Source organism: Melanerpes formicivorus, unplaced genomic scaffold (assembly GCF_026170545.1).
Source record: "Melanerpes formicivorus ecotype bairdi unplaced genomic scaffold, bMelFor1.0.p_v2 SCAF_2, whole genome shotgun sequence".
NCBI classification, from domain to species: Eukaryota; Metazoa; Chordata; class Aves; order Piciformes; family Picidae; genus Melanerpes; species Melanerpes formicivorus.
In genome coordinates this window covers 56,487,549-56,506,719 of record NW_027142354.1, presented here as the reverse complement: position 1 = coordinate 56,506,719, position 19,171 = coordinate 56,487,549, and the positions used below count along the sequence as shown (strand labels likewise).

The window sequence follows — 19,171 nt, the reverse complement described above, 5'->3', positions numbered from 1 at the left end:
CAAACACAAGTCAAATGTGCCAATAGTAAAAAGCAAACATGCTGGGATGCAGGAGCAGGATCACTTCAGTCCTGTACTGCGGGTTAAGCATCACTCTTCAGCAAGGATGATGCTCCATGAGGGAGAGAGAGTAACAAGAACAACTGCAGACCACGAACGCATGACCTAAAAAGAACGATCAAAGGAGCCAGCGTGGTTTAATCTATATTAGCAGCAACTTTCAAGTATCTAACAGGCTCCTGCAAAGAAGGAAGGAAGGAAGGAAGGAATTTTTCTGCCTGTGCCCAGTAACCGGAAAACAAAGAGCAATCTTGAAACGAAACTGAAGGAAAAGACATTTCTGCTCAGCTCGTAATAAAAATCTAATGGCAGGGCTGCTAAATGTCAAACAGATTGCCCAGGGAGCTTAGGCATCGCTGTCATCGGAGGTCTGTAAGAGTGAATGCCACAAACATCTGCCAGGAAGGGGTCGGTGATAGCCCCTGCGTAGGGGCAGGAGATGGGCTCAGTGACCTCTCAAGGTCTTCTCCAGCTCTGTACTGAATAACAGCCTGATAATACGTAAATGACCATAATAGCCGGAAACCTGCTGTGCTGACACAGCCTGACCCGTACTGCTGGTGACCTGTTGCAATGATCGCCGTTTGCAAGTGACAAGCTGTTGCTGTCAGAGGAAAACGCGCATCCAGGGAGGGTCCTACCAAGAGGGACAGGGACAGTGGTACCTGAGGTCATTGTTCTGGCGCTTGAGTGAGCAATGAGGAAAACTACTTGTTTGAAAATGAAGCTGAGTCAAAGGACAACACAGCCTAAACAGCACAGACTGCTTAGAAACCAGGAGTGAGTGCTCGGAGCCCAGGCAGCACCACCCGTTGATTTCACTTCGCTTACGGAAGGGAGCCGCAGGTAGAGCAGCTGCTCGGCAGTAACCGCAAGAAAGCAGTTCTCAGAGCGCTCCTCTGCCCTTGCACAACTCACCACAGTCTAGCATCTCTAGCTGAAAGCACATACAACACCTGACTGTGCAGACGCTTAGTCCAAATGAAACTCTCACTAGCAGAAGCTAAGCAAACCACCAGCAGTAACCCTGTGTTACAAGCACTCGTCACCCAAGCCTCTGCGGGGAGGATTTAAATCACACTAGAAACACAAGAGAAGAGCTCTTTGGCTGAGGCAGAGGAGACCAAAGCAGAGTCATCAGGCACCTGCAGCTGCCAGAAGATGGCATGTCCCAGGTGCTTCGGTCTTGGTGCCAGGGAAGCAGCACCTACAATGGGATCATGTCATCCTACCCAGAGGAACTAAAACAACTTTCTCTGTCCACAGAAGCACTGATGCCAGCCTTGCACCATGCCAAGCTGCACCTTGTGATTGTGCATGGTGTGCCGTGGGACTGCAAAGCCACCAAGTCCCATCTTACACTCAGCAAATCTGCTTCTCACCTGTATCAGGAAGAGATGCTTCTATGACAAGTGGGAAGAGGCTCAAGGGCTGGTTGGCTGGATTGCCTGCCTTGAATGACCTCTAAAATTGCAAGAGCTGGAGGAGCTGAGTGCCTAGCACGGGCATAAGAGGTTGCACACCCATACACAAGACAGACAATTCAGAAGTGAGTACCAGAATTGTCCTCCAGTTGAGGGTAAATCCAGTGAACAACAGGAGGGGGAAAAGCAACTATTATGTCGTCAGGAAAACCAGCAGCGAGCTGCTGCTTCTCCACAGCATCAGTGGGAGGGGGCCCTGCACCCCTGATTTGCAGCCACCTACTCGGTGCAAAGCCATCACTGGTACTTCAGTGCTGAAGCTGGCAGCCCTCACACCAGTCCCACAGCCACTTGAGTTAGTGGACCCAGCAACAGCTGTGTGGAGCGTGGGAAGGGCAGGGCTGCTCGGGTCTCCCCTCACCTCCAGTTTGCCCAGACGCTCCCAGTCCAGGCCCCCCCCCCGCCTTTGCTGGCAGCACCATTACCCACGAGGATTTAACCTGCGTGGTTCCCACCGCCCACGAAGGTTTTTCACCATAACCGTGGGGGTGCAAAGAAGCACATCACAGAAGCAAAGCCCAACGCAGCCCGACCCGGACGACAGCCCGCCCGTCACCCCGCAGCACGCCCCACGGGCGAGCAGACATCCCCGGACCTGGCACCTCCCGCACCTCCCGGCAGGGGTGCGCCCGTCCCGACGGTCCCACAGGTCACACTCCCGCGGGGGGCTGGGGGGTACAGGATCCCGAGCTCGGAGCGCAGAGGCTCCAGTAGGATGCTGCCGATCAGAATCCCCCCAGCTGCGGCTCCCACCGGACCCCCGGAATGGAGCCTGGCCCGGCTCCCCGAGCACCCCCAGGCTCGAGCCCGCCACCAAGACCCCCTTACCTTTGTGCCCGCCGAAGGCGCCGTACCAGGAGAGCGAGAGCAGGGCGCACAGGCAGCCGAGCAGCAGCGTGAGCGCCGTGCCGCTGCGGAGCCTCATCGCCTCCTCGCCGGCGGGGGCGGCCGCATGTCCCGGGCGCGGCGCGGCCTCGGCGGCCCGGGGGCCCCGGGGAGCGCGAAGCGGAGCGGAGCGGGGCTAGCCGCCCGCATGCAGCGCCCGCGCCGGGGCCGGGCCGGGCCGCGCCGGGGCGGGCGGGCGGGGCTGGGGGGGCGGGGCCCAGGGGTGTGGTCAAGGGGCGGGGCGCCATCGGGCGGAGGGCGCCCCCGTGCGGGGACCTGCTGGGCTGCAGGGCGGGGAGGGGTGGGAGTGAGGGAGGTGTAGGGGGCGCTGTGTGTGTACGGGGGGTGTGCACGTATGTGTGTGTGTTTAGGGGCACGAGGGTGCGCACACGTGTGTTGTGACTGTGCACGTACGGGGGGGTCGTGGGGGGGTGTGTACATGGGTACGAGGGCCTGTATGTTTGTTTAGGTGTGTGTGGAGGGTGTGTGCATGTGCATGAGGGTGTGCATGTGTGTATGTGTGCCTTTGGGGGGGGTGTGTGTGTGTACCGGGGGTGTGCATGTATGTGCCTGCACACGCGTATGAGTGTGTGCACAAATGTTTGCGCACAGGGGTTTGCACATATGTGTGTGTTTGTGTGCATGTATGGGGGGTGTGGGTGTATGTATAGAAGAGGGGATGTGTGTAGGGGTAAGGGTGTGCATGTGTAGGGTGTACATGTGCATGTATAGAGGTGGGTGTGTGTGTCTGAGGGTGTGTGTGAGAGTGTGTGTGCTGTGTGTGTATGTGCCTACAGCAGTATGTGGTGTGGGGGCGTGGATGCACATGTGCACATCCATGGGTTGCATACATAAATGTACATCCCTGTGCCCTTGTCTCGCTCAGATAGAAGTCTACATGCACACTTCTGCACAAGCATATGGCCATTTGGAGATATTTCTGTACCTGTGGGTCTGTGTGCATGCATGCACCTGTCTCTATATGGTCTCTGTGTGTCTATGTCTGTGTGGGACCTGTGTGCATGCACAGGAGAGCATAAATCTCTGCAGGGAAGTATCACTCCACATCAGGGTGTGCACAGGTGCCTATGGACAGAGGTGTGAGCTCTGCCCCTAGGCGCAGAGCTGTGCACAGCTGTGAGGGGGGGTCTGAGGCTCAGCAGCCCCCCTGGCTGTACGGTGCCATTTCTGCAGGAGCACTTCATCCCAGTTAAGGAAACGGCATCTAATATTTATTGAGAGAAAATCGATGCCAGATGAATATCACAAATGGCAGCTGGGGCCTGGAAGGACGTCATCGCTCTTCCAGAGGACCTGGCATTCAGGGGTTATGGCCTCAAGCTGCTTGCCCAGATGAAGGACAAAAGAAATCTGATTTTGAAATGAGTTTGCTCGTGTTTTGCTCAGTTAATGGTCCGGTTTGATTTCATTACAGAGCAGGAGCTGCTGTACAGCAAGACTCTGTTTGGAGCACTGCATTTATGTGCCTCTGTTGCCTGAACTGGAGTCTCTGCTTGTGTGTGAGGTCAAACAGCTCCTGTGCCCTGTAGGGGGACAGATGATCCTTCAGCAAAAGTTGTCATCTTCTGATCCCCAGAGCTCTTGTAGTGGGTAAATATTTCTCAGACGTGTAAATATTGCAGGACTGGCTCCCTGGTGTTTGACACGTTTGGATCAATTAAGGAGCAATGTAAAGTGCAGAGGGAGCAGCAGTGCAGGCGCTGGGTGATGCTCAGCCATAGTCCTGGAGCAGCCTGGGCACAGGCAGGGATGTGCTGGGAGCCAGACGCAGTCCACGGGCATACCCTCTCCAGGCAGTGCTCCATCCCATGCAGGACTCCTTCTGAACTAGGGAAGTCCAGCAAACAGGTCCTCAGGCCTCTGCCTCAATTCCTCCTGGAAAGGCAAGGGGTGAAGGGAGCTCAGCACCCAAGATGAGTGGGTACAGGGGCTGCCTTGGGGTACTCTGTCTCTGTCCCTTGCTGAAAGCCATACCCGTGCATGAGGAAATGCATAGGTTGCTCCTTTTTGCAGGAGGTGGTCTTGCCTACCTCTGTCCTTAGCCCTTTCTCTGTAAAATAAACTGCAGTTTCCAAGTCGTGAGATGGCCTCTCCTGGTGATGAGAAAATCCGAGCAGGGAATCAGCAGAGGGAGCCCTTTGGATGGCACCAGAAGTTTCTGCCTTCGCTGCCAGAAACCAGCCAGGAGCTGTGGGGCCCCAGCGTGGAGCATTGCTCACTCCGGGCACATCTCTGAACCGGGAATCCTGAAAACAAATGAACCAACCAAACAAACAGAGGGAGGCTGGATCCGTGCTTCCTAAACTGGATTTTGCAGGGCACTGCCCAAGTGACCATCACCCATAGGACATGAATGTCCCCTGGCTCAGGGCAGTCGAGCCCTTGAGCATTTGACCAGCTCCTTGGATGGCAGCCACACGCCCAAGCTCAGACCCCCAACCTCATACACCCACCCACCACTCACTCCTCAGCTGCAGATAAAGCCTCAACCACACCAGCAACGGCACTTCCACCATTAGAGCAAAGAAAACAAACCCCAGAAGCTCTGTCCCACTCAGCCCTCTTGCTTTCTCACCTCAAACCCACGTGTTAAACCCAGAAACTGACAAGAGGCTTCACAGCAATTGATGGCAAAGAGCCTGCAGAGGCAGCAGACACGTAAGAGCTGCTGGTGGGAAAGGCTGTGAAATCCTGCTGCCGCTCAGAGGTGCAGAGAGACAACATGACACACTTCAGCGCAGGAGATGTTGGCTGTTTATTTTCAGCTGTGCAAAACGCTCCTACCACTTGGGGGGTGTGGTGTGTCTGCAGGGCAAGCAAACAGAGTGACATGAATAATTTCTCCAAGACAACTAATTAGATTCCTTCCCAAGGATAAAGCTTAATCTCATTTCTGCTATTGTAGTTTGTCTTCATAAAAGTCCAAAGAAATGAATGAGTTTTGTAACACCCTCACATGACCAAAAAAAAAACCCCAAACCCTAAACCCTGGGGAAAATGAGGGGCTAGAGATTGCCAACACTTGAGCTGTTTCTATCAGAGCTGCAATGTTCCCTTTCATTCTTGCAGTCCCCTCCCTCTTACCTGAGTTCTGGCTTTTATTCTGTTTTTAACAAGCAAGTTTTGAGTCCTTTTGCAGAGCAAAGTTTAAAATGCAAACTGCAGAGGCTCAACCCACCCCCAGCAGCAAATAAACAGGGAGAAGAGGTTTTCCAAGGTGATCTCACAATCTTTGAACAGCTGATGTTGGCAACGCTGAGCACGCTGCAGAAACGAGGTCCTGAAAGCAATGCACAAGTCCCGAGGCCATTACAAGAATTAGAAAGAGAGGGGGGGAAATGATATATTAGGTCTAGATATAAAATGTAATCCAGATTTATAGCTGATTTTATCCAGCTCTCCAAAGAATTCAGCTCTGGAGCCTGGCCCATCTGCGAGCAGGATAGGCTGGGTCCTTCCCGGCCTGCTGTGAGCAAAGAGCGCTTGTTCTTTTCCTCATAAAACAAAGTAACTTTGTTTTCCCTGGTTTATAGGTCAGTGTGTTCAAACACCAGCGGGGCTTGTTTCACCGCGGTACAAATGTTTCCAAATGCTCTTTAGCCTGGAGAGATAGCGATCACACCAGGAGGCTTACCTTCAGCGCGTTGACATGTTGATGCTTTAATTCAGGGCAGAAGCTACGAGTCAGGTTCTCAAATCAACACTCACCTCAAGCAGTTTGTGTAGGTTGCAAAAAGTCCCTTCTCACCTTCAGGAACGTGAAAGCCTTATGTATTTGCACGGCACCCATAGTATGCTTGCACTTGGTGCTTGCTCCCCACCCATTCTCCCTCTCTGTTCCTCTGCCTCCACCAAAAAACTGGCCCAGAATTTTCTGCCCTTAAAAGTTTCACGTGACACCAAATGAGCCATGAGCCTATGTAAACACCTGATGTGTCAGAGCCAACCTTCAGGAAAACTCTGCCTCAAACATGAGACAGCAAAATAACCCTCTCAGCTTTCCCTTCTGCCTCTGCTTTTGCGGAAGGAAGTTTCTGTCTCAGTGTTTTCACTGGGCTGGAGAAGGATAGAAGTCATCACGAGACTGGGCTGAGTCATCAGCATCTGACCTGAGGCATCTGGAGGATCCTGCACCTCTCCAGAAGCCTCTGGAAGAAGCTTGTGGCAGCACAGCAGAGTGTGGACTATGACACCTGCTCTAGCCTGGCAAGCACCTGCCTGCTGTGGTTCTATCACCGTCCCTCCATCACCATCCTGCCAGAGCCCGGGGCCAAACCTTCCCCTCCTCACCAGCAGTGCTGGGGTAGTGATGGGGGCCTCAGGGTGGAGCAATGATCTGGGGGTGAATTCCCTCTGGAAAATCGGTAGCAGCCTCTGTTGTGGTGTACAAGCAAGGAGAAGATTGGACACCCTTCCCCACTTCATTCCACCGAGGTTTTACTGCACACACGAAAGGCTTGGACACAAGGAGTATTTCTGTTTGATTGTGCTCTTAGAGCAAGAATCTCTCCAAATATTTTTAAACACTTCCCAGAAGAAAGTGGGTGTAGAGAGAAAGCAGAGCACTGCAGGGATGCTAATTGCTCCTTTTGGAGCCTTTCCTCTGTAACCTTGAAATTTTAAACTTGAACAGCTTTTTTTCCCCATCGCCTTTGCTGTTCCTTTGCTACATCCATCTGTCAAGCTGGCTGCTCAACAGCTCAGACTGACAAACCACTCTTTGGGCAGGGGCTTGCTGGGATGCTATGGGATTCTTAAAGAGCCTGTAAGAAAACGTCCCCACAGCCAGTGCTTCATGCCGAGAATGTCAAACCCCAGATCGTCCAGCAAAGAGAGGGGAAAAACCGTCTCAAGTTAATATATGTGGGAGTACAGCGCTGCTTCTCACCCGGCCTCTCCAGGGGGCTGAGAAACCGCCTGGAGGCACATCCCAGAGCTGGGAGGCAAGAGGAAAAGCTAGGAGAGAGAGGTCCGAGCTGGAGAAGGGCTTGCTGGGAGGAAACTCCCGACCTTGAGGAGGAGGAGGAGGAGTCAAGTCACTGAGTCACCCCTGTCTCATGATGGGTGAGGTAAGCTAGCAGGAGGCTGGTGAAAGCCTTACTTTCCGAATGTTTTGTAAAAGTCCATGATGTAATGACCAGAAAGCTAAGCATGACTTAGCACATACTACCAGGAGGAGAAGGGATATTCCCTCTGGCTTTTGGCCCCCTCCAACTGGATTAAAGTTCACACAGAAGAAAACTTAGATTTCTAGTTTTAATTTGGCACATTGCCTGATAATTATAAATCTATGAATCAATCTGGAGACACAACTTGCTGGAAAAGCCCTGGTCACTTGAGGACAATCCACCATCGTGGACAGGGCAACTTGAGGAGAATCCACCATGCCACAAAGACCCAGTGTGGTAGCTTTAGGCTATGCCTTTAAAGTTAATGTTGGGGCAGGGGGTGGGAATTTCAACCCACCATATCCAGGCAGTGATGGAGAAGGGAATAAAGAATCAGTCCTGTCTGAGATGGCAGCAACCTGCTGCCTAAGAAGGGAATGTGCTGGGGCTGGGTCCCAAAAGACAAGTATCTGGCTCTATAAATGAGACCAAGGTGGCTGTTTGGGTCCTCAGAAATAGGATAGCAGATGGACATGCTAGAGGAGCTGCTGGGCAAGGCAGATTCCACACAGACAGAGCATCCTGTACTGCATGCCCTGCAACCACTGGTCCCAGCTCTGATTTTATAGAGGCAAAAAAAGTAATCCCATGATCTCAAGCCAGCAACTTTCAGCATCCTCTTCAGAAATAAGGACACAGACAGCAAAGGGGCAGAAGGGGTGGCAAGTGCAACATGCCAAACCTTTCGACACCTCGCGCTGTGCGAGCTGATGAATCATTCCCTGCCCAGCACCATTCATGGCTAAACCTGGTCCTGCCTATGTTTAAACTTTAACTCCTCGCTCCATGGTGGAATATTTGCCCTGTCATACCTAGAAACTGAAATTCCTGGAAAAAAAAGAGAAAAATATGTTAAAAAGGGGCAATTCTTTTCACTGCAAATAGCATTTTCCAGGAGAAAAAAAAGAAAAGAAAAGAAGAAGATCACAGTATCAAAATTGCCACGTGCCAAAAATGTACCTGGAAGGAAGGCCGAGTGTTTTAACTTCTGTACTTCAGGTCAAGGAACAATCTGTCTCTTCACAATGGAAATTAAACCTTCTCCTTCTCTTGATTGAAGAAGATGCTAAATCATCACACAGTTTCTCCTAAGTTTTTATTATCTTACACCAAGAAATATGTCACCAAAGAGTGAGAATGGTCAGACCCTCAGGTGAGAGGAAATTAACGCCAACGAGGAACCTAATAATCATTGATCCATCCTTATTTAATCACGCCTGGATGCACGGATGATGTGCTCTTCCAGCTGGACTCTCCCGTGGCCAGATTAAGAGGCCTGTCAACTCTATCTGATCTGCAGAAAAATATTGCTGCCAACCAACTTGGAAAGCCCCCAGAACATCCTCCTTAATGTCAGTTGTGTTTATACCACTATCCTTATTTTTAGCCCCCTCTTCCGAAACACTGGGTTCAGGGGAGAGCACTAGCTGCAGAGTTATTTATGCCTGCCACGCTGAGCATGCAAACCCTTTCGGTGGCTGCTGTCACCCTGGCACGAGCCGGGCAGGCACATGGCTTGACCCGATGCAGAGGACAGAGGTGATGAGCAGCACCAGGATGACCGAGCGGTGCATGAGCACATGCCCTGTCTAATGCTGGTGGCTGCTGCCAGGCAGTGATGGAACCAGTTCAGCCAGGGGCTGCCCCATGGTGCACAGCAGACCTGTGGTTTTGCTGCCTGCAAAGACCCTCACCACCGGTGAGTACCCGGAGGGTACCTGAGGCTGCACTCACTCCCTGCTGCCCAGGGACCGCTGATGCTTTTGAATCAGCACAGCCCTTTGTCCTTATAACACACAGGCCTGGGGACGCCCCCCCGGGCATAGACCCTGCTCCTGGGGGGGCGAGAGGACAGGGAGCAAACAGGGCCATTTGCAACTCTTCACGGGTTTCGCGGCTGCAGGAAGGGAGCACAGCCCGGGGGAAACAAACTGCGCAACATGCCCAGGGCGCTGCCAATAGCCGAGACCCCTCCCCGCCCAGGACCCCCGGGCCAGGGTCGGAGGCTGGTTGCCAGCGGGCGGCGCCGGGGCAGAGGCCCGCAGCGCACACGGGGCCGGGGCCGGGGCGGGCTGCTCGGAGGCCCCGCCCGGCGGCGCTATAAGGCGGCGTCGCAGCGCTCAGGCGCTGCCGTTCCGCTCCTCCGCCGTTGCCTGTTTCTCCGCCCGCTCGCCCGGCCCCCGGCAGCAATTCGTGCTGCGCCACAGCCATGGCGGCGCTGACAGTCAAAGCCTACCTGCTGGGCAAGGAGGACGCGGCCCGCGAGATCCGCCGCTTCTCCCTGCCGCCGCCCGCCCGCTACCAGGCCATCCATGACCGCGTCGCCGAGCTCTTCCAGGGGCTGCTGCGCGCCGGGCCGCCGGCCGCCTTCCGCATGCACTACAGGGGTGAGCGGGGCTACGGGGGGGATCCTCAGCGGGCCGGACCGCCCCACACCGGCTCAGGTTCCGAGATCGGTGTCCCAGGAGGGTGGGAAGGTCTCAGGGCCGTCGTGTCCCCGTTGCCCCCTCCCCAGCATCCTTGCAGAGCGTCTCCTGTGGCACCTGACGAGGCGCTTAACTCTGCGATTTACCCTTTCTAGATGAAGACGGGGATCTGGTCGCGTTTTCCACCGACGAGGAGCTGGAGATGGCGATGCCATACGTGCAGGATGGTGTCTTTCGTGTTTACGTCAAAGGTAACGCCGCACAGCCCTGAAGGGCGGTCACAAGTCCCTGGCTCTGCCATCTGTGCCGGCTGGCAGGCCTCCGAAATTGGGAGAAGCCAGCCCTTGTCCTTGTCCTCATGGGCCTAGTGCAACCTGCAGCCTTTGGTGGGAGGGTAAATAAAGGGCAGGGTAGTATAGCTGAACGTGAATCCTTCCTGATGAGATGGCACAAACGGATCCCAAGTCTCCTTCTATAGCCGTGTCATCTCAGCTGGCCCAGTGTGAGTCACTGTTGTCATGCTGGCACCCTGGAAATGCTGGCCTGGTGCTAGTATCTTTAATATTCACAACACCACATCGGGAAGCCTTAATTCTATCCTATTCTTTAGTGCATTGTTGCTCCCTAATTCCCTCTGTACCTGTAACTACCTGCAGAGCTTTATCTGCAGTCCATCTCGTGAGTCACAGGATCGGTGGCTGTTGTCTCCACTCATGTTAATGCCTCCTGGCATTTCTTCCTAAGGCCCTCTCCACAAACGTTTTGTTTTTGTAATGCTTAGGAAGGTAGGATGAGAATCCAAATGGAGAAGTGCAGTACTAATCTAAACCAAACATGCCAAGGGCCTGTGAAGGATGAGGTATCCTCCCTTTGAGGAGCAGGTACCTTTGCAAAACCACTTAACACTTGATTTAAGTTCTCTTACGTGCCCCCAGCTTGTGTTTGGCAGCCAGGGTAAAAATAAACTGACCTAGTAAGTCAATACTGTTTGTGCTTCCTTCTCCTCTGCCCGAATTTCCAGCCTTTAAATAGTAACCTTGTTCTTGTTTCCTTCCCTTAATAGAGAAAAAGGAGTGCAGGCGGGAGCACCGCTCGCAGTGCGGCCAGGAGCCTCCCCGCGACATGGTGCACCCCAACGTGATCTGTGATGGCTGCGAAGGGCCCGTGGTGGGTGCCAGGTTCAAGTGCACAGTCTGCCCAGACTACGACCTCTGCAGCTCCTGCGAGGGGAAGGGCATCCACAAGGAGCACAACATGGTCGTGTTTCAGAGCCCGCTGCTGAATCCGTTTGAGGTGAGGGGGAATAAATCTGTAGCTGCTCTCCTCCCTGAAGCCCTAGCTGTGAGTCGGCCTGGCTGTGGGAGCAGTCACAGGAACGCTTCTCTTTGCAGTGGCTTCCCCGGGGACGCTGGCTCCGCAAAATGCGGCACGGGGTTCCACCCTTCCCGTGGATGCACTGCTGGGGATATCCTGGCCCTGCAGCTCCCTGCCAGAACCCGGAACAAGCCCAGACCAGTGCTGCACCCTCCAGTCAACCTGCTGCAGAAGGTAGGAGGAGAGCTCCTGGTAAACAAGGCGGTGGTGGAATCAAACTAGCTGAGGTTGTGTAGCACAGGGTGGAATCTGGGTGGAGGAACAGACATGGGAACTAACCTAATTTGCCTGAATTAATTGTCACCTTTCAGCACAGTGAGGTTATTTTAAGGCATGCTTGGGCCCATGCAATCAATCAGGATGCAGAGAGAGTACATAGAACCAAACCAAGCTGAGCTGTTGGAGTAAGCATGTCACTACTCTACTCCAGATCTGCCTTTCAGCATGGCTAATGAGCCTTAACAATGCTAATGCTGCTGGTTTTCAGTTCCAGAGGTAGCTCAGTTCTTTTTGTCTCTCTACTGCCTTTGTTGTAGAAAGAGATGGGAAAAGAGCACTGAGATCTCATGGGGATACTCTTTGTAGGTGCTCTTTCTCTCTAGGCTGTGTGCTAACATAAATTGTCTTTCTAGAAGCTTCTACTAACAGCCAGCCTCAGGACCCCAATGTCACCTTCTTAAAGAATGTTGGGGAGAGTGTTGCAGCTTTTCTGAGCCCCTTGGGTAAGTAATTTAGTTTGTTATCCCCATCCCTGAGACTGGCTTAAAGGCTCCCTTAACAGGACTAGCAGTCAGCTGGTGTGACCAGTACTGGAACTACCTCATGCTACTAAGCCTTAAAGGCTTAGTTTACTCCTGGTACTAATAATGCCCAGGCTTAGAGCAGCCACTGAGTCCCTGTCCAGAGCCCTCCTTTGGGAGAAATGAGGAAAAATGTCATTGAGATTTCACCACTGCAACACTAAGTCAGTGGCAACTCATGATTCTGCTTGGCTTAGGTGGACATAGGTAACTTCTGCCCTGATGCTCTAAATGTCTGGCTTGTCTGCCTAGAAGATGGCTACTTCATGCTTCCTTACTTTGTATAAGGAATGCTTTGCATTTTATTTCCTGCATGTTACATGGCAAAGTGTAGGGAGTGCAGGAACCTGACAGAACTGATCCATGCTTGTTTAGGACTCAACTATGGACAAAATTTGTAATGCTTTCTCCACCTCAAATGCACTTCTAGGTATTGAAGTTGATATTGATGTGGAGCATGGAGGACAGAGAAGCAAAGTGACTCCTGCTTCCCCCAATCAAGAGAAGAGTACTGCTGAGCCAAGCAGTAGTACTCCTAACCAGACCAAAGCAGACTGGAATAGCACAGATGCTGTGACAGAAGTACATGGCGTTGCAGAGCAGATACAAGACATGGTGATAGATCCTGTGCCTACACAAATGGAAGATGACAACTTCCAGTCCCAGGTACAAGAACTATGACATTCATTTAATAATGCTTGCTGAGGCTTTGAGAAAGGAAGATAATAATTGGGTATGCATTGAATACCAAGATGTCAGCAGATGAAGTGATCTGCAGCACATTTGCTTTACAGGGTTACAGCCAAGGTGGTGAGACTTGTGAATGTAACTATTAATAAGGGCAGCTAAGAGCATGCATCCTACCTGGAAAGCACTGCAGCACCTGGACCATTTTTCTTTCAGGAACACAGTGAGTCCAGCAGCTCATCAGGGGGTGAGGAGGACTGGACCCACCTATCTTCCAAAGAAGTAGATCCATCCACAGGTGAACTCCAGTCTCTGCAAATGCCAGATGGTCCCAGCTCCCTGGATGTATCCCAGGAGTCTCCCCAACCAGGACCTACAGGACTGCGAGAAGCTGCACTCTATCCACATCTCCCACCAGGTATGAGACTCTGCAGGTTCCTTATCTGAGAGTAACTTCCACTTGGGAACTGCCAGTTTGGCCAGCATAGCAGACCTGCTTTTTAGAGATGGTAGAAACCAAGGTACAGAGGGTAGAGCTTAATTTGCCTGCAACTTTGTGAGCAGGTATGGCAGCTCTCTCCCCCTGTCAAGACAGATCATACTCTTGAATGTGGCCAGCTGAGTCTTAACAAGACTTCTGACCTTAGGCTAATAATGCCATTCAAGCAACATGAAAAAAGTGGGATCCTAAATCATGTCCTTGTGTGCTCTTCAAGATGGCCTTTTAATGCAGGATGCAGATCAGCAGATCCTGTGGCTTTAAGATGGCGTTTTCCTGGTGGAAGCCAGTAACAGTTACACAAGGCCACTTAACTGAGATCACCAGCAGAGGCTTACAGCAAGGCCAGCTGAGTCTGACTCAACAGTTTTCTTAGCTGATTGTGTCTATTTTCCCAGACATCTGCTCACTTGAGAGCATTTAATCAGCCCTGCTGGACTGGCTAGGATTAGTGCCAACCTACCTCCTGCATGATGTTAGAGCACTTGCTGGTTTGCTCCTTAACATGGAATAGTTCAACTTCTAACCTGTTCTTCTCTTGAACAGAAGCAGACCCTCGCCTCATTGAGTCCCTGTCCCAGATGCTCTCCATGGGCTTCTCTGACGAGGGTGGCTGGCTCACTCGCCTGCTGCAGACAAAGAACTGCGACATCGGGGCAGCACTAGATGCCATCCAGTACTCCAAGCAGCCACCTCACTTGTAGTGTTCTGTGTAACAGGAGCACTTGCCTTCTAACTAAAAGCACAGTGCAGTGCTGCTCACTCTTGGTTCATCTTTCCTGCTAAGGGTTTGTGTCTCATGTTCCCAAGTGCTTGTAGAAGAAGAGTAAAAATAAATGTTTCTTCCTGTGCTGAGTCTGAGTGTTGAAGTATTACAGCTGGCTTGTTTTCTTTACTGTAACTGGGCTAGAAGAGGGGAGGGAGGATGAGATTCCAGGGAGCAGCTCCCTCTGCAAGGGAGGCAACCAGTGCTGTAGGAGTGCCTGTTTTCACCTCTCTTGCTGTACTCTTAGGCCTACACTTCTGCAGAGAAACCAAAGGGAAGAAAGGGTTGCTAGGGGAGATCTAAACAAAGCAATAGTACAGGAGAAAAGAGCTGTACTTTAACTGGGACTTAATCACAGCATTTTATTGTAGTAGTCAGACATCCTTAGGGCTTGGGAGCTCTCTGCCTTCAAGCTGACCTACTTCCATTCTTATTTCTATCTGATGATGTTGCTAGACAATCTGTAACCCTAGTATTTGCCCACTGCAGTCTCCTCCATCCTCATACCCTTCTTCCAAGCACAGCTACAGAGCAAGTGAACAGCTTTAGTAGTGCAGTTCTGTAGGGCTTAAAGCCACCTTCACTTCAAAATCTTGTCTCAATGTATCAACAACCAGGAAAGGCTAAAGGTGGGCTGAACTTCTCACAGATCATCATCAAACTCATCCCCTGTGCAGAAGAACTGTTTGCAAGAAACATTGCTAAGCTTTGACCTGATGTTGGAGTTCACAAACGTGTTTGCCCTCCTTGTGCTGTTGAAACAGCACCTTCCTGCAGTGGTCTCTACACCAGGTCCTGCCCTTAGCAAGTGGCTTTGAGGTTCTTTGAGCAATGTATCCTCCTTAACTGAGCAACCAGTGCTGGGCTCCATGGAGCCAGGCAGTTTTGAGTCAATCTGCTGGGTGCTAACAACACACTTCCTAAACTGAAAACCTGTCCCCAGAGGTAGAGTAGTTCCAGTTAGTTCTGAGCACCTACTGGTCATACCAGCATCTGATGCAGTGATGCTGTGTACCCCCAACCTTCCACTGCCCTCCTGTGGTGACAGGGTGGCTCTGGTAGCATGTTTGCTAGAGCTGTCAGAACAGGACAGGAATTTGTCCCACTTGGAGGGCTTGGCAGAAGCAATTGGGGTTTGTGTAGTCTCCTCAGGCACTACAGACTCACAGACAGCAGGAACCATAGTGTCTCCAGAAACTGCATCTCCATCATGCTGATCAGGCACTGCTACCAAACATTTCCTGCGCTGTAAGGAGAGAGTTTGGTCACAAATCCAGCATGCACAGCCAAGCTGCACAGAAGCAAGCAAAGAAAGAGCACTGCACATACACCCAACTTCTCACCAGCCCTCTGAGGCAGAGCTGGAGCTGATGCACTGGGTGCACCTATGAGCTCAGGACTGTGACAGTTCAGACCAACACCACTGGCAGTGTAGGTAATCACAGTAGCCTTAGTGGCCATGTACTGCACAGGTGCTGCTGCTCAGTGAGGCAGAGCAGCTCAGACTGCAGCTCTCCTGATGGAGAAATCAACCACTCAGCCTGCACAAGGTGGCAGTGGCTTTGCTTGACTAAAACCTTTCAGAGAAACTCCTAACACAATTTTCCTCTCCTCCTCACTTACTCAAACAGAAGAGAGGAGGAAGACTCCTAAAAACTCACAATTGTGACACAAAAGAGGTCAGAACACTTTTGGTTTACCAGTAGGAAGCATCTTCTACAACTGAAGCACCTCAGTGGTTTTTACCTTCTTGGCTTGGCAGGCAAGCTGGAAAACTCCATTTTCTTCTGCATGCTCCTGAACATCACTGAGGAGGAAGCCCTTCTGGTGTTTCCTGGCCAACAAAACCATTTACAAAGAGGGCAGATTAGCTCACTGTGAATTTCTTGCACAAATCACCAGAAGTGTTTATAAACTGCATGGCTCTATCCATAACAGAACTTTTATCCCCAAATACCAAATCCCTGCTCAGCTCAGGTCATACATTGCACCCTGTACTTTGTTCAGCTGTCAGAGAGGAGCTGCCTCCCACACCTTCAAATGTGGGTAGGAATTACCAAAACACCCACACCCATTCTTTTTGTACCTTTGTCCTTCCACAGTGTTCTTCCTCTGGGAACAGAACTGCTGTTTCTCTGTGGTTGCCTCTTCCTCCTCATCTTCGTTCTCCTTGTCCAGGTATTTACTCCAGCGACTGACTTCTGCCCTTCCCTCCTACAACATCAGGGAACTCCTGAAGCCAGCAGAACAGAGGGTGCTAACTTCTGGCACTGTTATGCATGTGCTGAACACCTCAAATCACAAGCTGGTTTAGGCCACATTCCTGTATCCTGTTGCCAGGGTCAGTATCCTGGTGGAGCAGAGCTTATGTAGACATCTCATTCTCCCTGCTGGAGCCCCTCTGATCAGAGGCACTGTTTCAGCTCTCTGAACCCACAATAAAGGGACCACTGAGTTCTCTTTGATTCCCCTAGGTCAGTATTTACCTCAGCTTTGGAGATATCTTACCTGCTGTACCGAGCTGTCTTCACATTGGGCTGCTACATTTTTGCTGTCACCTACAGAGTCTTCTACGCCCCTAAAAGAGAGGATTCAATGTGAGTGTCTAGAAGACACTTCTGTCTCTCTGTTTATGATTTTCAAATCACCAAGTCACAGCACAAGGGACTGGATAGAAAGCATGGATGGGAACACCTGATAGGTGGTGGCATGTCAGAAAGAAAGCATCTACAGAAAAGCAGATGTCAAGTGAAGGATTTGCAAGGTACATTGCCCAACTAGTTGAAGCAATGTAGTTAGAGGGTGACTCTCCTTCTTTTTATACAAATACAGCTGCAAGTTTGATCTAAAGCTGCTAATCATGAAATGATAACTTTTCACTGATCATAACCAGGGATACAACAACATATCCTTGGGACAACAGCATAAACCCACTGATTATATCCCAGGCAACCAAGGGAAAAGGGAAGTTATTTCACAACGTTTTGAATTTCACCCTGTTTTGAGAACAGAAGTAGCAACATGTTTTGATGAAGTGAACAAACAATGAGTTTTATTCCCAAAGCTTAACCCTGGAGCACTGCATACACACAGCTAAGTTATCTAACCAGGCCTGATTGATTTCTGAAACTAACCCTGAGTAAAAAGGAAGCTGGATCAGTTCAAGACCAGACATTTGGTAAACATTCAGGAGTTAAATAAACAGGAAAGTGCTACTCAAGATTTTGTTTGCAGCCCAGCAGGAATTCGAGACAAATCTTTTCACTAAACAAGCCTTTTTATCAACAGCAGCAGTGATCAGATTCACAGCATGAAACCCTTGAATCCCAACAGTTAAGCAGCAGCAGCTTAGTGTGGAATACGTTTTCTCTGAGGAAATTGCTTGTCAGTCTGTCAGATGGACATCTCCGCAGTCAGCTCATCAAACAGAAAATGAGGAAGATTAATTCAAACCCTCCAAAACTAAACTCAAAACCTACTGCATACATTTAAACGGGTAAAGGCCTGACCAACACGATCAAGTTGCCTTGTCAAAAGAAACACAGCAGGAGACAAAACCCAACCAACAGCTTGCTCCTGGGAGGTGATGACAAAACTAGCACCTGTCATGACTTTAACATTAGAGGCCAGAAAAACCTCCTCTGAGCTCCAATTAGGCAAGAGGCGCCTGATGCGTGAGGATGCATTACAAATGTAGCACACGGAAAGAAACAAAGCAGGTAAAGACGAAACACTTTACCAAGATGTCCAGGCAATAGCTTCCTCTGCCTCACCCTGCAGCAAGTTTAGTTTTTGGACGTGGCGCCTGCAGTCCTGGCCAGACCCCTGGCCGTAAATCTGCAAGAGAACAATGAAAACAAGGCTCAGGGAGCAGCCGGCAGGGAAGAGCAGGAGGTGAGGCTCTCGCCCCAGCGACAGTCAAGTGCGCACTACAGCCAGCCGTCCTGGGCAGGGCTAACCGCCGCCGTGCGCTCCCCACCGCCACCCCACGGGGTCCACTACCACCGCGGGGCTGCCCGCGGCCCCCGCGCAGGCCTCCACGCACGTCCAGCCCAGCTCCCCTCACCTTCTGCACTGCCTGCCGCTGGCCGCAGACGCAGCAGCTCCACTTCCCGCTCCGCTTGGCCTAGCAGGGCAAAGAGAGAGTCAGTCAGGTCCCGCAGCGCGGTCCCCGGCCCGGCACGGCCCGGCCGGCACTCACCTGCTGCACTTGGAAGCGGCGGCAGGAGCAGCAGCGCAGCACCCAGAACCGCGGCGCCCAACCGCCGCCCGCCGCCGCCGCCATGGCAACGCGCGCCTTCCGGCCACGTGACTCCTCCCCGCCGCCAGCCGCCCTCGTGCGCCGGCCCCCCGGGACCGCCAAGGCCCGGAGGGGAAGAGGCTGCACCTACCCGAGCCCGCCGCGACCTCCCCTGGGAGAGCAGCGCAGAGGCAGAACAACCACCAAAGATAAAGGAAACAAAACAAAACAAAACAAGCACGAGGAAAAGAGGTCAAAAGCGGAAAGAGAAATTAAAAAGGGACAGAGAAGGGAGGAAGGGCGAAAAGGAAAGACAGGAAGAAGGAAGAAAAAAAAAAAGAAAAAAGAGCGAAAGGGAAAACTAAAGAAGGAAAAAAAGAAAGAAGGGGAATAAAAGAAAGAAGAAAAAAAAAAACCAACAAAAGATAGAAGAAGGAAGGAAAAAACCGAAAGAAGAAAAAATGAAAGAAGAAGAAAAAATGAAAGAAGAAGAAAAAATGAAAGAAGAAAAAAAACAAAACAGAAGAAGGGAAAAAAAATTAAAAAAGGGGGAAAAAATGAAGGAAGAAAAAAAAAGAGAAAAACAAACAAACAAAAAAAAAAAGAAGGGAGAGAAGAAGAAAAAAACGAGAGAAAGAAGGAAGGAAAAAACCAAAAGAAGGGAAAAATGAGAGAAGGAAAAACAGGGGGGAAAAAAAAGATGACAAAGAAGAGCAAGGAAGGAAAAACAAAAGGGAGAGAAAGAAGTCAGACCCCACTCA

The 19,171-nt window shown here is 51.3% G+C and overlaps 3 protein-coding genes and 1 long non-coding RNA gene across 5 annotated transcripts in view; 1 reads left to right on the top strand and 3 right to left on the bottom strand.

Annotated features, from left to right (window-relative positions):
* MGAT4B (alpha-1,3-mannosyl-glycoprotein 4-beta-N-acetylglucosaminyltransferase B) overlaps positions 1–2,558 on the bottom strand; it is a 56,147-nt gene extending 53,589 nt beyond the window's left edge. Inside the window, exon 1 of the mRNA XM_068162507.1 lies at positions 2,373–2,558. Within this exon, the coding sequence (XP_068018608.1) occupies positions 2,373–2,469 (97 nt within the window). The 5' untranslated portion in view covers positions 2,470–2,558. The remainder of the gene's footprint in view (positions 1–2,372) is intronic.
* Positions 2,559–3,690: 1,132 nt separating this feature from the next.
* Positions 3,691–9,134, bottom strand: LOC137453330 (uncharacterized). The gene is made up of 3 exons (XR_010990325.1): positions 5,026–9,134; positions 4,481–4,696; positions 3,691–4,325 (listed from the first exon to the last, which is right to left on the bottom strand). It is a non-coding gene; the product is annotated as an uncharacterized lncRNA (long non-coding RNA).
* Positions 9,135–9,750: 616 nt separating this feature from the next.
* On the top strand, positions 9,751–14,259 carry SQSTM1 (sequestosome 1). Of its 2 annotated transcripts, XM_068162477.1 has the most exons (8): positions 9,751–10,005; positions 10,200–10,295; positions 11,108–11,337; positions 11,436–11,592; positions 12,051–12,140; positions 12,649–12,884; positions 13,122–13,323; positions 13,951–14,259. In XM_068162477.1, exons 1-8 carry the CDS (start codon positions 9,828–9,830, stop codon positions 14,106–14,108), a joined length of 1,347 nt encoding a protein of 448 aa, XP_068018578.1. In that variant the 5' UTR covers positions 9,751–9,827; the 3' UTR covers positions 14,109–14,259. The 2 variants fall into 2 exon arrangements, with proteins under 2 accessions (XP_068018578.1, XP_068018586.1); XM_068162485.1 differs by lacking the exon at positions 12,051–12,140.
* A 31-nt stretch (positions 14,260–14,290) lies between these two features.
* MRNIP (MRN complex interacting protein) lies at positions 14,291–18,455 on the bottom strand. Its single transcript, XM_068148573.1, has 7 exons — positions 18,372–18,455; positions 18,237–18,296; positions 17,910–18,007; positions 16,679–16,748; positions 16,257–16,384; positions 15,917–16,004; positions 14,291–15,416 (listed from the first exon to the last, which is right to left on the bottom strand). The coding sequence occupies exons 1-7, from the start codon at positions 18,453–18,455 to the stop codon at positions 14,814–14,816; spliced, it is 1,131 nt and encodes a 376-aa protein (XP_068004674.1). The 3' UTR covers positions 14,291–14,813.
* Between the last annotated feature and the right edge of the window lie 716 nt (positions 18,456–19,171).